Source organism: Culicoides brevitarsis, chromosome 2, assembly GCF_036172545.1.
Source record: "Culicoides brevitarsis isolate CSIRO-B50_1 chromosome 2, AGI_CSIRO_Cbre_v1, whole genome shotgun sequence".
NCBI classification, from domain to species: domain Eukaryota; kingdom Metazoa; phylum Arthropoda; class Insecta; order Diptera; family Ceratopogonidae; genus Culicoides; species Culicoides brevitarsis.
In genome coordinates this window covers 32,243,491-32,268,232 of record NC_087086.1, presented here as the reverse complement: position 1 = coordinate 32,268,232, position 24,742 = coordinate 32,243,491, and the positions used below count along the sequence as shown (strand labels likewise).

Sequence of the window (24,742 nt, the reverse complement as noted above, 5' to 3'; positions counted from 1 at the left end):
TACGAGGAATGGAAATTTTGAATTTCCCATTCGTTAAGAGGGAGAAGAAAACAAGGCGTTTCCATGCAAAATTCACATTTTATTGTATGCGGTTCAAAAAATTGATCATTATTAACAAACAAATACTTCATTAATACCAAAAATTAGTAAATATTCGAGCTGAAAATTAGTTCTTTAGGGTTAGAGAAGCAATTAATTCAAAGACACCTTTTTAATTAATCAACATTAAGAAAACATTTGCGTAACATGTTTCGTCTTATCAGATCATCGTCTGGCATTAAACTGAAGAATACAACAGTATTTTGTCAAATGGAATAGATAAATTAGTACAGGTTTCTGTTAAATAGTTGTTTTTCCACGAAACAAGGTTTCGATTTCAATGAAACTTTCTAAGGCGGCAATTTTTGTTTAATCTTTTGCGATTTTTCATCGTTTAACTTCGTTAAGTCGTTATTTATTGATCGTTTGAATTTTGCGAAAGAATTGAGTGCCTCTGAAGTCATTGGAGGATTTTCCCATTATGCTAAAGCCTTAGGCCCCAAGCTTCTTGTACAACAAAATTCTTTAAAATAGGCCCTAAAATTGCTGAAAAAAGCCAAATAGCCTTAGGTCCGATTTTCAGATAATCCGCCACTATCTGGAGTAAGCTCATTTACTTAATTCAAGCCTTTGTCAATCTTTGATCTTGAAAAATCTTGTGTAATATGGCTCCAAAGGCGGATTTTCTCATATTTTTTTTAACAATGGGACTTGAGGCTTTTTTCGACAATTGTGGGGCCTATTTTAAAAAATTTTGTTCTACGGAAATCTCGGGGACTGTGGCTCATTGTTTGAATTGAATTACAATCGTAGTTTGGGGAATCTTTCATTACTTTTACTTTTTCGATGGATCCATCTTTTACAGATAATGTTAACCAATTAGCTTTTATCGTTTAGTTATATGTTCTTTGTTTTGTCATTTAGTGCGACGAAAAATTGGATTTCACATACATTTTCAAGTTCTCTAAAAATTCTCTTGTGTCAGTCGATGGTGTTACTACTCGTTTCATTTTGTTGTATTCACTCAATCCTTTGTAATTTTTTTTTTTTATCCTTCTGGTAGTAATTTAAAGGTCTTTTGAGCTCTTATGTCATATTCTTCAGTTTATAATGCCAAATGATGACCTAAAAATAAATTGAAAAGTTAAAAAGTTGTCTTTAAATTAATTAATTCTCAGTTAAAGCTTATCCCTCTAAAAAAGAGAAAAAAATTATTTTTTTTTTTGTTCTTAGTACTTTCGAGTATATTAGTTGTGATTAACGCACGTGCGAGTTAATCAACGGTGAGCAAACATTATGGCATCAACAGTTTACGTTAATGGCACTGAAAGTCAGTGTTTGGCATGTACTTTGCTGGGTCTGGCGATATCTGCGGGGCTATAGAGAGTGCTTGCATTATGTGACATCTTAAATGGCGACGCCGAATCACGGAACGAATGGAAGATGCTGCTCTGTCGGATGTGCTCCAACGTGAGCGGAACATGCAAATTTTTGTCTTTCTTCTTGTAAAATTCGTTGAAATCCAAACGAATACCGAACTGCTGCAAACTATTCTCCTGCGTATCGGTTAATTTGTAGATAAAATCACTCGTGTAACGATTGTACTCGTTACAGATGCTTTCCAAGCTCTTCTGCAGTTGGAAAAGTGACGCTTCGAAGACACGTTTTGCTTCGTCGCGTTCCAAGCGTTGTTGTGACGTGACGCCATACTTGCCGGTACGAGTGGATTTCGTAATTTGCGATTCGAGTTTGAGGCGGGCATCAGCTTCGGCTTGACACAAAGCGAAAAATCCCGTTTGCCACTTTTCGAGCTTCATAATTGCGCTGAAAACGGCTTCCATGGCGATAAAGAGGTCTCCATAGGGTTCCGTGAGGAAAAGTTCGCACTTGATGGTTTCGAGGAATTCGTGATGCGCTTCAAGGACATCGTCTAAGGCGGTTGATTGGTGAATTTTCTTCAGCAAATCGATCCATTGGCATTCGATGACTTCGAACATTGTGTAGTACTCGATTTGGTGAATGCAGTGAATCATCTCGGAAGTACAAAGATGCAAGCGGGCCGTTATTTGATTAACTTCGCGAGCAACTCCTGACTTTTTCAAGCTTTTAGCGCTAAATAATTGCTCTCGCCATACCTTGAGTAAGACGAATTCGATACGTTTCATGTTCCAAAGCGGTTTAAAGATGATTCTGTATTCATCCATTGATGGGCGAAGTAATGTCGCAAGAGGTCCTTGCACGGAAAATCGTAACGTGAAGATATCCCATCCAGTATCGCCGTCAAATGGATCCATTAATTTCACTCCCAAGTTATCCAAGACTTCGGGCTCATCAAATTGGGCGCAACTCGCTCTTAATGCTGTACTCATGATGCCATGCAAGTCATGTTGGAACAAATCTTTCGCAGGACGATCCAATTCCTGTTTCAAATTTTGCATAAGTAATCCGACAAAATCTCCCTGTCCAAGCAACAAATAATTCTTGAGGGCTTGCAAGTTTTCAATTAAGGCATGTTGGCTCAAAATTGCATCCAAAACGCGTTTTGACGTATCCAAATACACGCGATCGATCATTTCATGCAACTTTGTGTCGTTCACGGGCTCGAAAAGGCAATCAATTTTGTTCTGAATGGCGGATTGGAGTTCCTCGGAGTTTTTAATGGGATTTTGATCTTGACACACTTCGCGGAGGAAGTTGATACTTTTGCCAGTGACGAAAATTTTGTTTGCTACATCGAGTGAGATGAAGGCAGGCAATCGTTTTTGCTGTAAACGGTACTTTTCGTGCCATAAACGATCGAGTTCGACATCTGGAAGTTCTTCGATGAAAAATTCGTAGAACGGATCTTCGATTTCGCCGTCTAAAAGCCAACGAATAAGCATTTCCTGAAAGAAATAATGGAAAATTGTGAGTTTTTCTTAAATTTTGATGAATATAAGGATTGATTTTCGAAAATTCGAAATTCTTATTGAACAATTTTCGAAAAGTCTTTACATTTATATAATAATTTTCAAAAGTTTTTAACATTTTTATGTAATTTTCGAAAAAAAATTAAAATTTTTTAGCCATTTTCGAACATATAAATAAAATTTAAATAATTTTTCGAAAATTTGAAATTATATTTCGAAATTTTTTTTTTCGAAAATTCGATACTTTTTGTATCAGTTTTTAAAAAATTGAAGGTCTTTAGATAAGTTTTTAACAAAAGTTCAACCTTAATAAAAAATTGAAATTCTAAAGTCTATTCTAAAGCAATTGTCGAAAATTTAAAATTTTTTCAAGCAAATTTTCGAAATATTTTTAATCTTTTAGAAAAAATTTTCGAAGATTCACAAATTTTCGGAAATTCGAACTTTTTTGTAAGAATTTTCAAAATTTTAGATTTTTTTTATAGAACAGCTCAAGAGTATTTGGGTAGAGATTTTTAAAACTCAAAGATGTTTTAAGAAAAAAATTCGAAAATTTGAGTATTTTTCGATACAATTTTCCAAAATTACCAAATTTTTAGACAAATTTTCGAAAATTCGAACAAAATTCGTTTAAAAAATTTCTTACTTGCAACGGTTTACAGCAATGAATGAGCAAATCTTTGGCAATGCCTTTCACAACGGAACTCCCATGATGCATAAACTCAAAAACGACACTTGCGATCTGTCCTCCGCGCATATCTTTACTACATGCCGCCGCAATATCGTGCAACCATTGCAAGCGATCTACCGGCTTCGCTACCCAAATCGAAATTTGCATGAGCGACAAAAAATCCTGTTCCTCTTCCAAATTTTCGCGCTGAAACGTGAGTTGTTCCCGCAAATGCGCCACCATTCCGTGATAATCTGTGAGTTCTTTGTTGAGTGCTGAGACAAGTCCTTGTCCCATAAGGCCACGAAGGAAGCATCCGCTATTGGGCGTCGTAAATTTCTTCACTTGATCGTAAAAATATCCAACTTTGGCGATTCGGAGCATCATTCCGGCTTGCGACATGCTGATATCGCGTTGTTTGACGTCGATTTTAAATTCGCCCGTCACAACGTTCTTCCGGAGAATTTTTCCTTGTGTTCCGATGAGCGCAAAAAGGACTTCTTGCATCAAATCGTACTCTTGCAGGAAGGCAGTGGCAGCTAAACAACTGCTGCTTGTGCTTGAATGAAGCGTTGTGCTGCTGGATTTTGTGCTTTTGCCGTTTTCGAGTTCTTTATCTGAAAGAAATTTTCGTGAAAATCAATTTTTTAATGAAAATTCATTAAAATTTTTACCATTCTTTTGATTTTTCGCTTCATAAGTGTTCGTAACGCGACTTTTCAGCACCGACATCACCTTTTGATTGTCATTCCCGCCTCCGTGATTCATCGTCGAAAACGCCTCGCCAAAGACATTTCCGTTGGCGATATCGGCTTTGTTGTCGCCGCCCTCAGCCATCAGCAGCAAAAATGTCAAAACGCTCTTCGCTCCATCCTCTTCCATGAAATCCAGCAAATTCTTGTAGTTGTCGAGAAATTCCGATGCATCGTCTTTCGACCGTGACTGTAATTTGCTGTAGATCCGCTGCACGACATTTTGATCGTATTTCTTCGCCAACGAGACATTCGAGCCCGCCAGAGCGCCCAAAGCCGTCTTTTGAACGTCTTTTTTGTGCGTTTCGCCCGCTATCGAGACACAAAGGCGCTCGATGAGCTTGTAAATAACAGCGGGACTCGCCATAAGGAACACTCAGAAACAACCGGATGTGCGACTTTGGCACAAATTACGCATTAATTGACAATCCCAAATGTTGCGATGCGAGAAAACGCCTTCGTAGGTGAGTATTTTCGTGTAAATTTCTATTAATATCAACAAATTTCAGGGTTTTTCGGAATTTTGGTCGCCAAAAATTCCGTTTATTTACTCTACTTTTCGATACGCCTCAAAAAATCGCTCGAATTTGGTGAGGCGAATGAAAATGATAAACTCAAGTGACAGGATTTCACCTAAAAATTCAAGTCACGATCCTCAGACGTCAAATTGTGACATGGGAGCTTGTTGAATTAGCGTGTGGCAATTTTTAAATGCTTAATTTCGAGTGATCTCTTCGTCAGACGGATTATTTGTGTGATTTTCGTGCAAAATAACGCGAAATAATTGGAAAATTGACGTGAAACTCGCAGCTGGAGCCCCAAACAATGCAAAAAAGCATCGAAACGCGTCAGAATTCACATAAAAAGTGATGTAAAAGTTGTGAAAGTTTTGTACACACTACGGGCAGCCATCGCCTAAAAAATTTTTAATAATAATATTTTGTCTCAAAAAAATAGCAAATCCCATGCTAAACGTGCATTAAAGGCCTTTTACGTGCGAAAATCTGCGTTTGTGATTCGTGTGTGAAAAAATTTCCAAAAAATTTTCTCAAAAAAATAAAAACAATTCAAACTAAAATTAATTGAAAGAGAAAAAAAAAAGAAAAAATCCCGGAAATATGGGAAATTGTTTCAGTTGTGCCCAAAAACCAGCGACTTCGGATCCCATTGGTGGCGTCAATCAAATCGACGAGTTGACGGCGATCCAGCAATCGTCGCCCCAAGCGCAAGTCGCCGTGCACGGAGCGGACCAAGAAGTGCAGCGTACCCCTGTGCCACAACTCCCGGAAAATGAGACTTCCAACTCGAATGCGAAGATTTTTGTCGCTTTGTACGACTACGATGCCCGCACCGACGAGGATTTGTCATTCCGCAAAGGCGAACATTTGGAAATCCTGAACGATACGCAGGTAAGTGGCCGTCTTTGTTGTCTCTCCATGTCTGGGGTGGGGTTTTTCGGTCAAAAATTGCCTCCTTAGATAGCAAAGATTACAAAAATTGAGTAATCGAATCATAATTCACGACGGAAAACAAACAATAACACTTGAAGCGATTCATAAAAGGCATCGTACGTGATTTTAAAGCTTCAAGCAACACACAACAGAATGGTAGCACAGCAAAAAAAGAGACATTCCATTGAAATTATCCTGCATCGATAGACATATGGGGACAATTTGTTGTAAGACAACAACAATATTCTTTCATATTTGCCTTTCTCGTCGTGTTTCTGTTCCTTTACTATTTCAATTTCGTCTTTTTTCCACACACACGAGCACTTGTTTTGTCATGTCATATCGCTTTTCGACTAATTCCTGTTCGTTTCGTGATTAAAAGCAAGGAATTGAGGCGCCCTATTGTCTCAACGACAAACTCATAATCGACATCGCGATGAATATTCATCAAAATCCCATGAAAAATCTCAATCAAAAACTAAACAAAAGGGCACACACATGCCATAGAACACAAGAAAAAATTAACGTTAAAAATAGACCAATCCTTTTCGTTTATGTTTTTATTAATAGAATCGAATGAGCGCCAGACTTTCTATTTGAGCGACGATAAACACACACATTTCATGCGATTATTCGATGTTATCAGCGGCGATTAGTAGTGTTTATATGGGAATTTTTTTCAGCACAAATTACATGTTTTCTGAAAAGTAGCAATTTAGAGGCGACTCGTACAAGCGAGGCACGTTTCGATATCGCATGCAATGACAATCGGCATGGAAATTGAAGTGAGTCATGGTCAAATAATGGCTTGACGTTGGTAATGTTATCTCATTGTTGTGAGAAAATTGAAACAAGTGATTGGATAAAGGCTCAAAATTGAGGTTTAATGTTATAAGATTTTAAAAAAAACTTTAAAATTTAGATTTTTTATATTTTTCATTTCAATTAGTGATAAAACTATTTTTAACGGTCGTTTTTTGAATTGACATTTACGATTTTTTAAACTTTTAAAATATATTTACAAATAATTTTAAAAAGATTGTAGAAAAATTTAATATTTGAATTTTTATTTTTGGTTTGAATTAGCGAAAAGGCGATTTTCAAATTTTCAACGGTCATTTTTTGAATTGTTATTTACAAAATTTAATCAAAAACTGTCCAATTATAGAGAAAAAGTTAAGAAAATTTGAATAGAATACTGAATTTTATTAATTTTTGAAAGATCTTCTACAATTTTAGTTTGAATTAGCGAAAAAGCGATTTTCAAATTTTCAACGGTCATTTTTCAAATTGACATTTACGAATTTTTATCAATTTTTATGCAAAAAATGTTAAAAAAATAATTAATTAGAACCAAATAACTCAAATCCTGTATAAAATTCTATCTCCAGAATCTTGAATTTGAACACAAGAATCATCAAAAAGGCAGCATTCGCAGTTGTGATAATTAAAACAACTACGATGAGTGTTTTTGTTCCTGAACAGTAATCCTTACTGCATGACTGAGTGTTTATCGTTATTACTTCCGTTGATATTTTAGAAATTTCCGTTGTCTTAAGTTCTCTTGGATTAGTACATTCAGCTTTCTTTAGATCAGTTTTCACATTTCGACCCAATTTTGTTACTATTTCATTGATATCTTCACATTTCAATGGATTTCCAGCCAAATTAAGTTCAGAAAGTTGATTTGTATTATTTATATAGAAGGTTTTAATTTGATTGAAAGATAATTTCAGTGTTTCTAGATTCAAAAAAGATGAAAGTAATTCGAATGGGACCGATGTAATGAAGTTTTTTTCTAAATTAAGTTCTTTTAAGTTCTTCAAATCCTTAAACCATTCAACTTTAATGTATTTTATCTTATTTCGAATGATTTCAAGTTTTTCCAGATATTTTAGTCCATTGAATGATCCAGGAGGGATATTTTTCTCTTCCAGATTGTTTCCTTCGAGAGACACAATTTTGATTTTTTGACATGATTTGAAAGAATTTTCTTCAATGTAATTGATGTTTGTATTAATTACTTGAAAAGAGGTTGATTTACAATTACAAAATTCTTTACTGACTTTTCCCGTAATTGCATTGTTTTGTAAATTTATTTTTGATTCCATGGAGCATTCATTACAACTACCAATAAAACCAAGAAAACAATCACATTTCACTTCTAAAACCAATGAAATGAATAAAATTGTGAAAATTAAAATTTTATTCATAGATGAGAAAAAAATTAAACTTTACGAAAAGGAATTTGAATACTAACTAAGAGAAAAATAGAAAAAAATAAGGGTTTAGCGTTAAATTGTCTGAATCACTTCCTTTTATTAATCAAGATGAGTCTTTAACATCCTTTTTAAATAGAAAAATTAAATTAATATTACAGTGATGATTTGTTTTTTTGAACTAAAATAACATAATTTCTGTAATTTTCAACTTGAATTAGCGGAAAGGCGATTTTCAAATTTTTAACGGTCATTTTTTTGAATTGACATTTTTAAATTTTTTGCTTAAACTTGAAATTTTACACACTTTTTGTCACAATTTGACTTTATTTTCACAAAATTTTTGCAATTTTTTCAGATTTTAGCTCTAAAAATATTTAACTGGAACTTGAATCCTTTTTCACTTCCAACCGTGAAGAATAAAATCCATAAAAATCTTGCCGGAAACTCAAATGTCCCGCTATCGCAGTATGAATCCTGTGCATTTGTTGACATTTATCCTTCACATATTGATGTCTTTTGAACACTCCTTCTAAGAAGTTTTTCATTTGAACTGAATCTCGGGTTGGCAAATTTTTCATTATTCGATCGTGAGCCTTTTTCCAATTGAATTTTTCGTTTTTGAGCAATCCTTTTTCTTCGAAAATCTTTTTGGTTTTGCAAGCTGGAGTATTTGGAGTGTGATGAGGACACAAATCGTCGTTATTATTACAAAAAAGTCCATCAACGTGAAGAACTTTTTCAGAACTCATTTTGAAGAAATTTTTTAATTGATCCTTGATTTGAATCTTGTCACCACAAAAGTCAGAATCGAACTAAAAGAATTTTATAATTTTATGTTTATTCTATTAGAACATTAATTCACGATAGTATTTTAATAACATAAACATTAAAATCTAAACACTTATAACAATCGACGACATTCTTCGTTTTTTTATGATAACATTTCAAAATTTATCGATAAATCGACAAAAAATGTAAACAGTATCAAGTTTAATTTTTTTTTACTTCTGAAGAAAATTTTGTTTAAAGTAAATAGTTCGAACTCTTTGAAAGCTAATCCTTGACTGAGGGAAATTCATTTTTTTATCATGCAAGATAAATTAGAATTTCGCGTCACATGAAATTTCAATGGAACTATTGCAAGTTAATTTATAGCAAAATCAACATTTAATAGTTCTCTAAGCTTATTGAACAGGAAAAAGTGATACATTAGATATTGAATACTTTTATTTGAAAACATTTCAATAGAATTTTGAATTATTTGAAGCTTTTAATGTATTTTTGAGGTTTTTTATGAGCAATTGTTGTCTCCAAATGGAAAATTTTATGTCTTTAGTAGATTTTTTCATGGTCATTTTTTTTAAATCTTAATAAAATCTATGAGTTGAAGATAATTTTTGTAAACTTGCTAAAAATTTGCATTTTTTTACCTTAAATTTGAAGGAAAATTTCGGAAAATTACGCCTTTCTTCGTTGTAACCATTTAACACCTCAAAAATCTTCTATTATTGTCTCTTTTAAATTTATTTTTAGTAAATTTCAATGAATTTTTGACAAAAAATACAAAAATTGGTTCGAATATCACAAAAATGCTTAAAAATTGTCTTGTTAGTACGATTTATGCATATAAATTCTCGTTTTGAGCCATATTTTCAAAGTTTTCTCTAATTTTTCGTATGTAAAAAATTTCTTTGCAAAATTTAATAAAAAATTTCTATCAATTAATTGCGAAAAAATTATCAAAAACTAAAATTTTCTCCATTTTACGCGTATACAATTGTTTAAATTGTTCAAATATTTAAATTACCTGAGAGAGATTAACCTTCAAGTAAATTCCATTTAAATTTATCATCTCTTCCTGATCATTTTAAACTCGTAGAATACCTTTCTAAGCAAATTTTGGATTAATTTTATTTTTTAAGCAAAATTTTTTATCATTTTTTGTCTTTAACTTAAAAAAATTAAGATAAAAAGCAAAAATTGAAGCATCCAAGAAACTATTCTTAGCTTAATTCGTCGCAAAATGTAAGAAATAGGAAGAAAATGTCATAAAAAGGAAGCAAAAGTGCAGCAAAAAAAGAAATCTAGAACAAAAAATATTAAATTAACGCAAAATACGGAACTTAACAAACAATAATCCACTTTCAAGATTAATCTTATCTCAATTTTATCGCCTTTCAAAACCTTATCTCCGACATTCTTTGAATACTTTACTAAAATTTTCCTTTTATTTGCTCTCTTTTCAGGGTGACTGGTGGCTCGCACGCAGTAAAAAGACGCGCACCGAAGGTTACATCCCTTCAAATTATGTTGCAAAATTAAAATCAATTGAAGCAGAGCCGTAAGTACTTCCCTATACTACTATTTTTCACGTTATTTACAACAATCGTCGTCACTCATCGTTCGTCGGGTGTGTGTGTGTGTGCTGCAATAGTAATTTGTACCTACAATGCAACAACAATCAGCGAAACAAAACAAAATGCATCAAAAAAATGTGCAATAACTTACATTTTTTTCTGCGCTACACTCGCGTAAGTCTAAACAATGCTGCCAGTATCAAGTGGACGTTTTGTAAAAGTTACTGTAGAAATATTTAATTATTTTATAACAAAAAACAAAGTCTGAAAGTGAAACAAACATGCAGTTGTGGTATGTCGGCAACTTGCAGAGTGGTTAATTAGTTTCACCTTGTTGTTCCGCACGATTTTTTTTTTCGTTAATTTGGAAGATTTTCCCTCATTAAAAGGCAAAATTTTCTGAAATTCGTCTAGAATGATCGAGTTTTTGTAGAATTTCTGTCAGAATTTGCAAAATTTTTATAGAAAATGAAAAATTTTTAAGTTCTTTTGAGTTAAGATGTACCTTAAAGTTATTAAATTTGGATTAAAAAGCTAAAAATGTCGACAAAATGATAAAAAAATTTCATATTTCTGGCTTTTGCGATAGCGAAGACATAATTAGGGTCCTTAAAAATTAAAATTTTTCTTAAAATTATGAATTCTTCACGAAAAAGTTAACTTTTAACACTTCAACATCTGATATTCAAAAGGAAAATCATAAAAAATCTCGAAACTATGCAATAAACATCACAACTCATAAAACTATGAGACGAATGAAATTGATTTATTTCGAATTCTTGATTCCAATCAACGGGTATCGCATTTTTGATCTTTGTGGCCACTTATGATCCTTAATTCTCCTTTCATACGCATTTTTATAAACTCCCAACTCATCAACCATCGCCTGAAGCCTTTCATGATTCACATCTGGACGTTTCAAAGTCCTATCTACCTTAGCAGGACTCAAAAAATGATGTTTCACGGGATATTCTTTTCCCGTTGGAGGCAATTTTGGCACCACAACCTTTTGTAACTTCTCGAGATTTCCTTCACGAACGCGCCAAAAGACATTTATGGCATTTTCGAGCTCAGGATTGATCGTGCTTGACAAGACATTTTTAAAATCAGGACCTTCTGAGCCAAAATTCTCTTCGGAAAGGGAGTTTTTGCGGTAAGATGATGTCCTTTTTGTTGTATTATTGAGCAGTGTTTCATTAATAGCTGTTTTTAAGTTACGAATTTCTTCTTGTAGGTCCAAACTGACGTCAGGTAGAGTGATATCAGCGTCAATTTCTTCTACAGGAACGGATTTTGAAGCGAAATTAGCTTCAATATCGTAGTTTTTATCTCTTAACTCAACATTTTCGGCATCTTTGATGAATTTTTGCCATTCTTCATGCAAAGGGCCTCCTTGAATTTCCTTTAAAATCTCAATAAGTTGACTTTTTGTGACATTTGCGACATCAGTAAGAGCCCAAAGAAGATTTTTGTGTGGATTTGTGAGAAATTTCTCCGCACAAGGCGTTTTAATTTGAATAAAATCCACTAATGCACGCACCAATGACGGAATCGATCGGTTGAAGTACTGGGAACAAGCTTTTCTTGTAACTCTTTTACTCAAATAATGATGAGACATTTTATTTAAAACGCAGAATTTAGATGACGTTCGTTCTTTTCCTAAGGTTACTATGAAAAAGTTCGAATTTAGGGCAGTAGGTAAAGTAAATTTGCGGAATTTTCACTTCTCTTCTCTTCTCACTCGTCTCTCGCGCTACCACTGCTAATGTTTGTTTGATTGCAGTGTGAAAAAGGAAATGCAATTAATTTCTCTTCAATCACGACGACTTTTATTATTATTTCTCTTCAATTTCTTTACACTTTTTTTTTTGTACGAAATGAAGAAATGTTCAGAAATGCTCGATAAATGCAAGCAAAGCCGGTCGTGCGACGATTGCACAATTTTTTATTAATGATTTCTCCGAAAAATTTGTCGAGCAACGGCGCCAACGAGCATTAATGACGTTCGCTACTCCTTTGACGCGGAATTTTTTGTTTGTTTTCATCATAAAATTTATGAAATTATGTAATTTTGTTTATTTTTGGATTTTTGACAAGTGATTAAAGTGTTATTTATAAGCATTTTTGATACATTGTAGACGTTACTTGAGACATGTAACCAATTAAAATGCAATTAATATTAAATTTTCCACTAAAAATCTTTTAAAATGGATTATTGGAGGTCATTTTTTTAATCCAAGAGCTGAAAAAACAAGAAATTTTCGTTCTTTCTTGCGAATTGTTTACAGGAACTCTTCAAAAATTCGCAAAATTAATTTTATTGACATTGAAAACTGGACAATAGTTCAAAGAAAACTTTATAAAAAGATCATTTCTGAGAAAATTTTGATGTTACGTACTCTTGAACGTTTCAACATTTAATATTTTATTAGCTATGACGTCTTTCGATACGAGAAAACCTTTAATCTGGCACGTTTTTAATTGCAGACAAATCTCAGTTGTCGTTAAAAATGCATTTTTTGTGTATTTTACGAAATCCATTTGATCGAAACAAGCTTTTGGGAATTCCCAATTAATGCGTAACTTTAAAATTTTGTTTCGGAGAATTTTTTCTAGGACGGTGTCTGGCTGTACCATGCTTTTAGTTCACTTTTGTTTCAAAAAAAAACAAAAACAACTCAATCGATCGGAAATACAGTAAAAAAATTAAAGGGCAGCTTGGAATTTCACGACCGGTTTTTTTTAAACGTATTTTCGTAGTTACAGTTTGAAATTCCGATGCAAAAGTATTGAGTTGTCATCCTGTTGTTGCATTTCCTTTAGCTGCGGCGAACAAGATGCAAAACTTGATTGCATAAAATTCCATTAAATTCCAATTAAATTCCTGTGTTCTTCTTCTAATGCATCGACCTTCAGGATGCAATGAACTTGCCATTTGATCATATGTTGCACGAGTTAATTTAATGCATTGCGAAACAAAAAAAAATGAACAAGTTAACAGCTCTTTTCTTCTGTGATATTATTATTAAATAATAGTAATAAAATTCCTTTTATTTTTGCATCATTCGCATTTCCTCTCGTGTTCTCTCTTGTGTTCTCGTAGCAAAGAGAAGAGGATTTTTTAATTAAATCACGCCACTTATGTAACATCCAAGAGATATCGAGATCAGTTCACGCAATTATTGCAAATTCCTCCCTCATTCTTCTTCAGGTTTTTTCTATTTATAGTTTGGAATGCACTTTTATTGCTTCGGATGTAGAAAACTTTGTAATGTAAAAGAAGAGCATCAATAATTGCAGCGACAGAATGAAAGAAGAGCATTAGCGTGCGAGTCTCTGATGTAATTGATTGAGTGGGCATTAATGTTCTTGGTAACTATTTACTTACGATCCATTAAAGGGACTGTGATTACCTTTACATGGAGGTAATGAAAGGGAGACATGCAAAAGACTTTAACCCTTTGTGGAAGGCATTTTTGACACACAGAAGATCCTCAGATCTCGACTTTAACAAACAGAAGATCCTCAAATCTCGACTTTGACACACAGAAGATCCTCAGATCTCGACTTTGACAAACAGAAGATCCTCAGATCTCGACTTTGATGAGTTTTTGACACACAGAAGATCCTCAGATCTCGACTTTGACAAACAGAAGATCCTCAGATCTCGACTTTGACAAACAGAAGATCCTCAGATCTCGACTTTGACAAACAGAAGATCCTCAGATATCGACTTTGACAAACTGAAGATCCTGAGATCTCGACTTTGACACACAGAAGATCCTCAGATCTCGACTTTGACAAACAGAAGATCCTCAGATCTCGACTTTGACAAACAGAAGATCCTCAGATCTCGACTTTGACAAACAGAAGATCTTCAGATCTCGACTTTGACAAACAGAAGATCCTCAGATCTCAACTTTGAAGACATTTTGACACACAGAAGATCCTCAGATCTCGACTTTGACAAACAGAAGATCCTCAGATCTCGACTTTGACAAACAGAAGATCCTCAGATCTCGACTTTGACAAACTGAAGATCCTCAGATCTCGACTTTGACACACAGAAGATCCTCAAATCTCGACTTTGATGAGTTTTTGACACAAAGAAGATTCTCAGATCTCGACTTTGACACACAGAAGATCCTCAGATCTCGACTTTGACACACAGAAGATCCTCAGATCTCGATTTTCATGAGTTTTGAGACCTTAAATTCTTAATTTAGTTAAATTTATATGCTTGGTTTGAATTAATTGAAATAATTTTGAAGCCTTGAAGTTTCGTCTCAAAGTTTGATGAAATCCTGCCTGAAAAAAAATAAAAAAAAAAAAATTTAGTGCAATAAAGGGTTAACAATCCCTTCAGCAAAATTATTATAAAATATTACGATAACGCCAGCAAATTACCTCTAAGCTCATATAACAATTTGCAAGTACTTTACAAAATCAACTCATCACTATTACTTACATAAGTCATAAAATTCTCGACAAAGTTGCACCTTTTATTACTCCGTTCATCATCATCAGTTTCCATCGTGCGGAAGTTCATCGTCCCCTTCTCATGTTTACTAAAAATACTCTAATAAGTGTCTTTATTGATTCAAAACTGACGATGAGTATTCCAAGTCAACAATAGCAATTCAGCAATTAATTATGCAAAGCACGAGTGTTCTTGAGAATCACATGCCACACTTTTTTTATAACAAAAAAAAATATTTCCTGTTATCTGTCAATAATAAAGAAAAAAAAAGACAATTTTGGAAAAATGTTAAAAGTGTTCTTGTTAATATTTTTTTTTCATTGGCTGGGAGGAGAACGAATAAATAAATCAAATCATGAAAAAGAGAGCAAACCGGTTTCTTGTTGCACTTATGTTGATAATCCACATTCTTGCGTACAAATCACGTATAAATGGTAAATTCTAATCAAGGTGGTAGTTATTTATTATTATTAGAAGTTCAACTGCGCTGGTAATTACTGGTATCGAAGCATTTGCTCCTATTTTGCTGCGAGGAAAGACATATTTATGGACAAGAAAGTTGTTTACTTGGAAAGATGGCACTCTGGAAGTTTCGCCACGTTGAAATAATTAATCTTTATGGTCTCTTTGTTCTTTGAGATTAGAACAAAAATTGTTTTTAGGACAAAAAACTAAATTTTCAATTAAAAAATGAATTTTACTTACCAAAAACGATGAACAGCCTCTTATGAATCCATGGATAAAATCGTTGACACCGAATCCAGAAAGAACACTAGTTGCATAAATTAACACTGCATGCATCTCGTACAGCAGCGCCTATCACAGGTGATCGTATCGAAACACAGACTGCGGTCGCGAAAGAAAAATGAACAAACACCTGATTATATTTCGCGTGTGAAATGAACAACCTAACGACGGCGACACATTATAACGATCATGCACAATGATTTTCATTCAGTTTTGTTTGAGCTCGCTAGCGGTAAAGACATACTTTTTTTTACTTTTGTGTCAACGCAAAAAAAAAAATATACAACAAAAAAAAAGTAATCTCGCTTTCCACCGCGAATATTCAATTCAAGTGTTTGTCCGTGTACACACGCGTCGTCAAAGGCGATACAAAGTATTTTAACTGAACACAAAAATCTAACTGTAATCGAACACATTTTATATATTGTCACACCAGTTAATTTATTGTTACAATATTTTGAATGGACTTGCGACTAAAAAAAAAAGTGTTTATTTATTATTTGCAAAAAGTCAAATAAAATATTTTTGAAAAAAAAATCATAAAAATGTAAGAAAAATATTACGAAAGAATGAGGAAAATGATAAATTTCTGATGAAATTGAATGCACGCAAGAAGAAAGAAGAGAAATGAAGAATCAATAAATATATTTTACGAGAAATAAATATTAAAACGGATTTATAAAGAAAAATTTTTAAAAGAAATATGTTTGCATTTCAGTCTGTCACGGTTCGCCGGAAATGATAAATTTATAAAAAAAAAATTTTTAGAAAAAAATACTGGGCGTCTCCATTTTTGAAATTTTTTAAAAATTAAGAAATTGAAAAAAAATTAAAAATTTGTCTTAAATTAAGATTAAAATTTAAATTAATAAATTTTTTACATCTTTAATAATTAATTTAAATAAATTAAATAAAATTTCAATGAATTTTTCTAAAAAAAAATATATTTAAAAAAAATTGAAATATTGATTTAATATAAATTTTAAATAAATTATTTAATAAAATTTTTTATAAATTATTTAAAAAAAAAAAAAAAAAAAAAAAAACAAAATTAAAAAAAAAAATAAATATTGAATTAATATAAATTTTTAATAAATTAATAAAAAATTTTTTTTTAAAAAAACAAAATTTAAAAAAAAATAAAATTTTAAATAAATATTAAAATTAATTAAAAATTCTATTAAAATTTAAAATATTGCACAATTTTGTTTCACAACATTCTAAAAATCTAACCCAAAATCTAGGCCAAAGAAATTAACTTTTTTCTAATTTTTTTTCTCTCCCTAAATTCATAAACAAAAACTTATCACTAAAAATTTCTCAACATTTCCTGCCAACCGTGACAGTTTTTTTGCTGCTTTTTATGTGTGTTACAAGCAAGCAAATGAAATGCAAAAAAAAAAAAAGGTGTAGCATTTATTTTAAATACAAGCGCTTTACGCATGCAAAAAAATACAAGTGTGAAATTATTTTATATTGCAGATATTTTACATACATGACAACCAATAATAATAATAATAATATTGAGCATTAATGCATGACATAAAAACGCATCATCACTAAACGGTGACAATAAAATTCGTTAAGATAACAAAGCAAGATATATTGAAATTTACATAAATTTGTGCAAAAAAAAAAGAACTTGAAAGTCAGCAAAGGAAATGTGATACTTTTTAACCAAATAAAAGTTGAAACTTAGTTGCAGCGAGAGAGTAGGAAGCTGTTTGAACAAAACTAATAGAATTAAAAAAAAAGGAAAAAAGTGTCCAAAGAGAGTGTTGCAATTATGTAATTGACTCGAACTTCGAACGCGATGGAAATTAAAAATTTGTGTAACTATAAATGCTAATGAGACATTTTTTTAAATGAACTGCTTTTTCGTGGATATGCGATAGAAAAAAAAATAAATAATTTTGAATTGAAAAATAAAACTGACAAAAAAAAATCAGTCAATGATGTAACTGTTAAACATTTTGAAATTAAAGAAATATTTTAGGGTGAAATACAAACAAAAAGCCATAATCCACAATAGAGAAGGTTTCAAACAATTTTACATTCAAAGCAAGTGTGACAAAAAAAAAGTAATAATTTTTTTGTAAGTGTCGCATATTTTTTCAATATCGTTCAAAAAAAATCGTTTTTTATGCTTATCCTTTTGTTCAATTTTTTTTTGTAAAACTTTCGAGAGATAAATTTAGGTCCGGCCCACAAATTGACAATAAATTCTCTTCAATTTATAAGTACTTTGGTGCATCGAGTGAAGATAAAAAATTTCAAAAAACGAGTTTTCGTGCATTCCCCAAAAAAAAAAAAAATTAAATGAAGAAGGTGGCTGCAAATTTTTTTTATGCAAAATCCGATCGCAAATCGAATCGAATGTCATTTTGTGAATAAATCGCGTTGTAGTCATATGTTTTTCGCTCACATTCACACAGACAAGTCCACGCACACCTTAATTTTGAATTTATTTATTCAGCATTTTTTTCGCTGTTTCGTTCGTGGCGAGCAAAAGCAGGCGGTTAATTATATTATTTATCGAAGTATTGAATATTAATGTTTGTTAAATGGAGTATTAACGCGCGACAGCGACTACTTGTCGTAAACTCAAAATTTGCTTTTTCAAAAATTGATTTTTTCTTAAAGAAAATTGGGCAAAAGGATATGCATAAAAAGGAATTTCCGAACAAAAATTGATGAAAATTTATTTTTCGTAGAAAAACTGTTTGCTCAAAAAATAACGTTTAAACAAAGAAATCTTGCCATAACGCAAAACAATGTCTGCAATGCCAGTAGTTTGGTGTACAAATCCCAACAGTTCGGAAAAGCCGACAGCTTTTGCCCTGCAAGGAATCCAACTCCAAGGCAACATCTCCGATCAGCATGTCTTGGCAGTGCAAGAACTAATAGCCGCTGCTTCGGAAGGACGTCTCATTTTGCCGTCAGATGGCACTGTCGTGTTGCTCGATTGTGGCGTGGGCGTGGGAAGTGTCGTTGTCAGCAATAATAATAACAATCAAGTCTCAAATTCGTCAGTATTATGTGATAATAACTTAAGTAAACTTAAGACTAATGTCGTAGTGCACCATAAGGCTGAAGTTCATACAATTAAGGAAGAAGAAGACGACGCCATCAGTATTAATAGTAGCGATAAGAAGAGCTGTGATAAACCCATCGAGGAACGCGACAATAGCCAGTTATATGAATTTTTGTGCTGCGCCCGGTGCATGAGCGACGGCGTAAATCGCTGTTTTACGAGCGGCGTGCGCAAACGAAGTAGTGCCAACAACGAGAAACTCATCGCAAAATATTTGGATAAGACACGACGACATTCGGGCAATGCTTCGTCAAATGCGGCACGTGGCGTGCGTAAAAATTCCTTTAAACGCGTGGGCTCGAGTTCGGCATTACTAAATGCTTCGTCGAATGTCGTAGCAACCAATCACCGAAAATCATCGTTGCCGGTCGATTTAATGCGATCAACGTTGACGACAAAAAATAGTGATAGTAAACTAGTGCCGATCGATGAATCAACAACAAGCCAGCAAGAGACCACAACTTGCCGCAAAACCAGTTTGGACTCAATCTGCACCGTAAGCTCATTAGATTCTGGTTTCATGGAAATGCAAAATAAGAGAAACATTGAAATAATTATTTCGGAACCGAGTGACGAGACTACCACGGAAGCAAATCCATCAACAACAACAGCTGATACGCACGAAAACAAGGAAGTTGAGGCAGGATGCAATGCGAATAATTCTAAGCTCATTATCGGCGCTGGCAGTAGCGGCAATTCGACGCAACAATCGCGAAATCGCCGTAAATCATATGAAGAATTTAAATCAATGTTTAGGCAGAATAACGAACGCGCGACAACAACAATTGTCGACAACAAGCTCGAAATCGTGAGTGAAGTGAATTGTGTGGCAGCGACAAACGAGCAAAAACAAAAACAACAACCACCACCAACGATATCACGTCGAAAGTCGTACGAAGAATTCAAAGCGCTCGTTAAAATATGTGATAATGATTTGCATTCAGCTTCGACGTCATCTTTAAACAAAAACGACAATCACACGAGTGTCGCCAATGTTTTTAACAACAACGATGTCGCTGTCGCCAATACGCCAGAAGATGTCAAAATTCCCGCTCCAGATTCGACAAACAGTTCTATGAAGCGTAAAAACTCCAAGCGACACAGTCTGAGTAAGAAAGATCGATTAATGAACATTTTTTTGAACAATAAAATCACTGAAACGCCTAATAATAAAATTTACGACATCATCCAGAAACATCAAAAGACAGAAAATGGGAAAAACGACAACAAAAATGATCGTTTGGACAAATATCGTTCGAAAAACTTCAAAATTTACGATAAATTCATCACTTATGGGACAATCTATGATATTATCCAAAAGAAAGCTGAGATATATGACACTGATTTGAAGCAATTTGAAAAGTACATGACCTATGGGACAATTTACGAGATTCTGCGACACAAATCTGACACAGAATTCCCTCGTAGAAGAGTTTTTTCGGAGAAAATTTATCGACAACTGAGAAATAACTTGCTCTTGGATAATATTGGACATCGTTATAGTACAATACATGAGTCGATGCCGAGTCAAAGGATTAGTAATGCACTTACGGACAAAGAATCCACATCCTCTGCTGAAGTTTGGAATAACACAAACACATTATCGACTATTTACGACATTCTGACAACGAGCAAGAATCAACTTGGGGACGACAAAAGCAATAAAAATCGATTTTTGGTAAATAAAGTATCCGAGGACGACTTGAAAGACGAGAAAAAAGTAGAAAAGGAGGAAAAAGTGACAACTGTTCCTGCCAAGGAACCGAAAAAACAAACAAAACTTCGTAGATTTTCCAATATTTTATCGTACAAATCTCGAGACTCGTCTTCCGCAACCACGCTCAAGAAAAAAGCATCGACAGTTTCCACTCCAGACTTGCAAGAGCTCGCACGAAAAGAACAAAATGAGACTTACGTCAAGAACACGAATCAGTTTATCAACATTCCAACGTTGAATTTGCCTGAAAATTCTTCGCCGAAACAGGATGAGCTGTACTCACGAATCAACAAGCTCAACTTGAACGGTGCATCACATGCAAAAAAGTCACAAAACACGAGCGACAAAGAAAATCGCATCTTCAAATCCAGCTCAAGTCACGACATTACGAGTCACAGAGTACGTGAAGAAAGCGTTCTCGCCACGAAAGCAAATAATACAAAAGCAGAACTTAAAGTTCCGCGCAGTGATCGCAAAATAAGTGCCAATGCAAAAATAGTTAGTGATAAGACAAAGTTGTCTGAGCAATTTTTAGAATCGAGTGAAAAGAACAGCTGTGAAAAGACTCGAAGATTGTCCGAATTTACGAGAGGCGAATTTCTAAATGAGAAATCGTAAGTAATTAACACCCTATCTGTGTCTTTTTGGGTTCTTTCCCGCTATTTGTTGCTAACAACTTTGGTGATTTGTTTGTTCTGTACATATTTTATCAATGATCAAATTACTCGTCATCAATTAAAATTGGCAGTTTTTGTCATGCGAGGATGTCATTCGAAGATGTGTGAACAAAACATGTGACTTTGAGAATTATTTTGAGAGTCATCGTACAGCAAAAGTACAAGGTTAGAATTTTTAGCTTTTTTCGAAAAAATTAATCGATAACTTTCAAACAACGAAGAATTTTTGTTGAATTAGGTCAAAACTGCAAAATTTCCAAGAAACCGATGTCATATCAATCCTTGACGTGTGACATTCGAAAAATTTGATCCTCCTCTAAACATCCATTCAATTTAGATACACAAAAAACCTATCGTTGCTACACATGACTGAACGAATTCTGTCTTGTCATTTTTAATAAAAGAAACATTTTTTGCTTGGATGACTTTAAATCAAAATTGCAAATAAACAGGTTAGAATGTCTGGCTTTATGACGTTCATAATCCACAAAAAAAATCACCAAATTGGGAAATTTCCTCGCACAAGTCGAACTTTATTCATTCGAGAATATCGAGCAAAAAGAGAACTGACAAAAATTTGACCTCTTTATAATTTAGATTTAATTTATTGTTTTGCATCTCATTAGAAAAAGATCACGTGAATGCGTGTTTTGGTCAGTGACTCGCTCGAAATCCTCGAGAAATGTCATTAATCTCAAAGCAAACTTGCAATCACAACACACAGTTCAATGTTGCTGCGTTTAAAAATAGAATTTTACCGGACTTGATTAAATTTTTTAATGACTTTTGAGACTTTGAAAGTCTTTTTATGGCCTGAATAGCCTCCGATTTGTTTACTTCGGAACCGCGAACGTTCGGGGGGCGTTCTCGGAGTGCAATAAACTTTGTGAGGCACTATCTAATTATATTGTACAAAGTCGTAGTTTCTGTCTCGATAAAATGCATTATTTATGACATAATCGACGTTTTACGTGAGTAACGATCGACATTAAATGAGAATATAAAGTTTTTATTATCACGTGAAGCTCCTTGGAAAAGTTGAATAAATCTCTAAGCTTTTTATGGGTTTAAGGAAGAGAAGTTGTCTTGCTGGTAGGTTTCCGTATCAAAACTATCTTTTTGCTAAACGTCCTTGGCTCAATAGAAGCTTCATTAGGCTCTTCATTAGAATTAGATTTTGATTAAAGTGAGTTTGCTTCAAGCAAATGTCAAGTTTCTTTCAAAACTGTTAAATTTAACAACATTTTGTAACTAAACGACGAAAATTATTCACTACCAATGTTCGTTACGTAACAAGTAGCCCTCAAAGTGACAAAAAACACAATAAAAACGTGCTAAAATTGCACTTCTATCCAAAGCCATCGTTGTAAATCACAAAGTGACTTGCCACACTTAATAAACAAGTGCGATGACAGAACGAAAGCGACTTGTGCAACGAAATGCCATAAGAAAAGGAGTCAAAGAGAAGTGCAACAATAATTCATCGAATACGTGCTAATCAGCAAATAAAGTGAGAATTTTCACGAGAGTTCTTTGCACTTGTCTCTCTCCTGGTTCGGTGTCTCATTCCATGAATGAATGAGACATTTTTATTATGAATAATGTGTGTGTGTAACGCAAAAAAAACAACAACAAAATGCATTCATTACAAGGTCGTCCACCCTGATATGCAAAATATTTTTTTAAAAGACACTTACTTGACGTTAGTTGTTGATTTGATTGTGCGTATAGCGGCTTTTGTGCAGTTAGTGTAAGAAACATACATTACGAATACTTAATAGTAATTTGTTGTTCATTAAAAGACTTTAAAATAAATTGGATTTCTTTTAATTTGGACACGATTTGAATACGTAAATTGTCGTTCGCGTGCGGTCGACGGGAGGATAGTGACTAATAAAGGAGTTTTCTGGATTTTATTCACCTTTTGAGTTACTAAAAATAATTTAAACAGTTGGAAAACTTGAAAATTTCAGAATTTTCTGAAAGAAGCTCTGATGAAAATTTTGACAGCTGTCATTTTTTTCCAGAAATGTAAAAATTTTCTATATTAAAGAATTTTTCCGCAATTTGGAAGTACTGAGTTTTTTTAATTTAAACTCAAACAATACCAGTCTACATCACCCGATTTCATCATTTCATCGAAAAAATATGGCATGAGATTTTTTGATGGCTTTGAGTTAGTTAGGCTTCAACTAATCGAAAAAACCTAAATTCAAAATTCTGGAATGAGCCTCAGTGTTTTAATCCAATTTTAAAATCTCAAAAGCTCGTTCCAGAATTTTGAATTTAGGTTTTTTCGATTAGTTGAAGCCTAACTAACTCAAAACCATCAAAAAATCTCATGCCATATTTTTTTCGATGAAATGATGAAATCAGATAATGTGAGTAGTCCTCGTTCTAAAAAAAATTACGACGCAATTTTTTTTATAGTTTCTTGTTTAATCAAGTGTTTTTCCTGCAAATGTTTTTTGTGTCACTTTGCGACGTTTCTCACTTTTTTCTTTAAACAAAACTCCAGATTTGTAAACATTTTGAAAGCTACTTTGACGCAAGTAACTTTTTCTAAAGTACCATTAAAAAAAATCAAACAATCGATAATTAACTGTAACTGTTATGATTTTCTGTTGACTTTTAATGGTTTTCAGCGGAATTTTCAACTTGGCGTGTTTTGTCGCTTCAAATAAACACAGGGTCGAAACTCTTAACATGCATTTTCCTGCACGGCAATAATTAGCGACTTCCCGCATCGCAGAGTCATCACGAGCGATGATGAAATGTGCGAATAATTGTTTTGTCAATGTTTTTCGCAGATTTTCCGTTTTTATTTTGGAAAATTGTCACAAAAAACCAGGCGTCTCCATTCGAGAGCAATAACTTTCTTTTAAATTCAAATCCTGACCTGGATTAATAATTCCACGAAAATATTTAAAAAGAGACCTTTGTTGTACTTGTTAAATTAACGCCTCGTCGCTAAGTGATCGATCAATGGTAAAGCCCATTATTCATCAGTTTATTTAGAGTTGTAGTATTGAGTAACGTTATTTAATGTAAATCACTTTAATACTTAGCACCTCTCAGTTTCATTTTCAATTCATGCTGCTTTGAGGCAATTTGTTCGTTCTAACAACTTTTTATCATCAATAGTAATTAACTTTGATTTTTTTCAATTCGTTCATTGAAACGAAGAATGAAGATGCATTCATGCATCAAAAAAGATTGCGTGATGATCTCTCTCTCTCTCTCGTTAGCGATTGTTTGAAATGTTTTGTTGCCAACTAAGTAGTTAGTATTTAGAATTCTGCTCGTTCGAAGGTTAGTTTGAGGGAAACCGAAGGTTTGAAGGGAGAAAATTTAGCAGAATTTATGTTATGTTCATTCAATGTCGTGAAAGTAATTAGCATTGTTGACGTTGAATGACACATGATGTTTCTATTATTGTCTGAGTTTGCATCAAAGAGAATTATTTTGGTCATGTGATTCAACATATTGTTTTGTTATGTAATGATATGTTAAGTGGATTCATGGAAATTGATATGTAGAATTGAGGTTAACAAGAGCTATTTGCTTTAAAAAAAATATTTAAAAAATTTTTTTTTTCTTTTGAAAAAATAAACTCGACGAAAAAAA

The 24,742-nt window shown here is 33.2% G+C and overlaps 2 protein-coding genes across 3 annotated transcripts in view; one reads left to right on the top strand and one right to left on the bottom strand.

Annotated features, from left to right (window-relative positions):
- Positions 1-73: 73 nt before the first annotated feature.
- LOC134831893 (gamma-tubulin complex component 3) lies at positions 74-4,926 on the bottom strand. Of its 2 annotated transcripts, none has more exons than XM_063845724.1 (4): positions 4,293-4,926; positions 3,595-4,235; positions 1,276-2,924; positions 74-159 (listed from the first exon to the last, which is right to left on the bottom strand). In XM_063845724.1, exons 1-3 carry the CDS (start codon positions 4,735-4,737, stop codon positions 1,371-1,373), a joined length of 2,640 nt encoding a protein of 879 aa, XP_063701794.1. In that variant the 5' UTR covers positions 4,738-4,926; the 3' UTR covers positions 74-159; positions 1,276-1,370. The 2 variants fall into 2 exon arrangements, with proteins under 2 accessions (XP_063701794.1, XP_063701795.1); XM_063845725.1 differs by having other exon boundaries at positions 87-172.
- Positions 4,927-5,094: 168 nt separating this feature from the next.
- LOC134832390 (tyrosine-protein kinase Src42A) overlaps positions 5,095-24,742 on the top strand; it is a 29,871-nt gene continuing 10,223 nt past the window's right edge. The window contains exons 1-2 of the mRNA XM_063846396.1: positions 5,095-5,779; positions 10,290-10,384. Of these exons, the coding sequence (XP_063702466.1) occupies positions 5,489-5,779; positions 10,290-10,384 (386 nt within the window). The 5' untranslated portion in view covers positions 5,095-5,488. The remainder of the gene's footprint in view (positions 5,780-10,289; positions 10,385-24,742) is intronic.

Bases quoted from the DNA above. Each gene is read 5' to 3' on its own strand.
- LOC134831893 (XM_063845724.1), bottom strand. From the start codon at position 4,737: ATGGCGAGTCCCGCTGTTATTTACAAGCTCATCGAGCGCCTTTGTGTC. The intron at 4,236-4,292 runs GTAAAAATTTTA...AATTTCTTTCAG, and splicing joins AGCGAAAAATCAAAAGAATG to ATAAAGAACTCGAAAACGGC. The intron at 2,925-3,594 runs GTAAGAAATTTT...TATTTCTTTCAG, and splicing joins ATTGCTGTAAACCGTTGCAA to GAAATGCTTATTCGTTGGCT.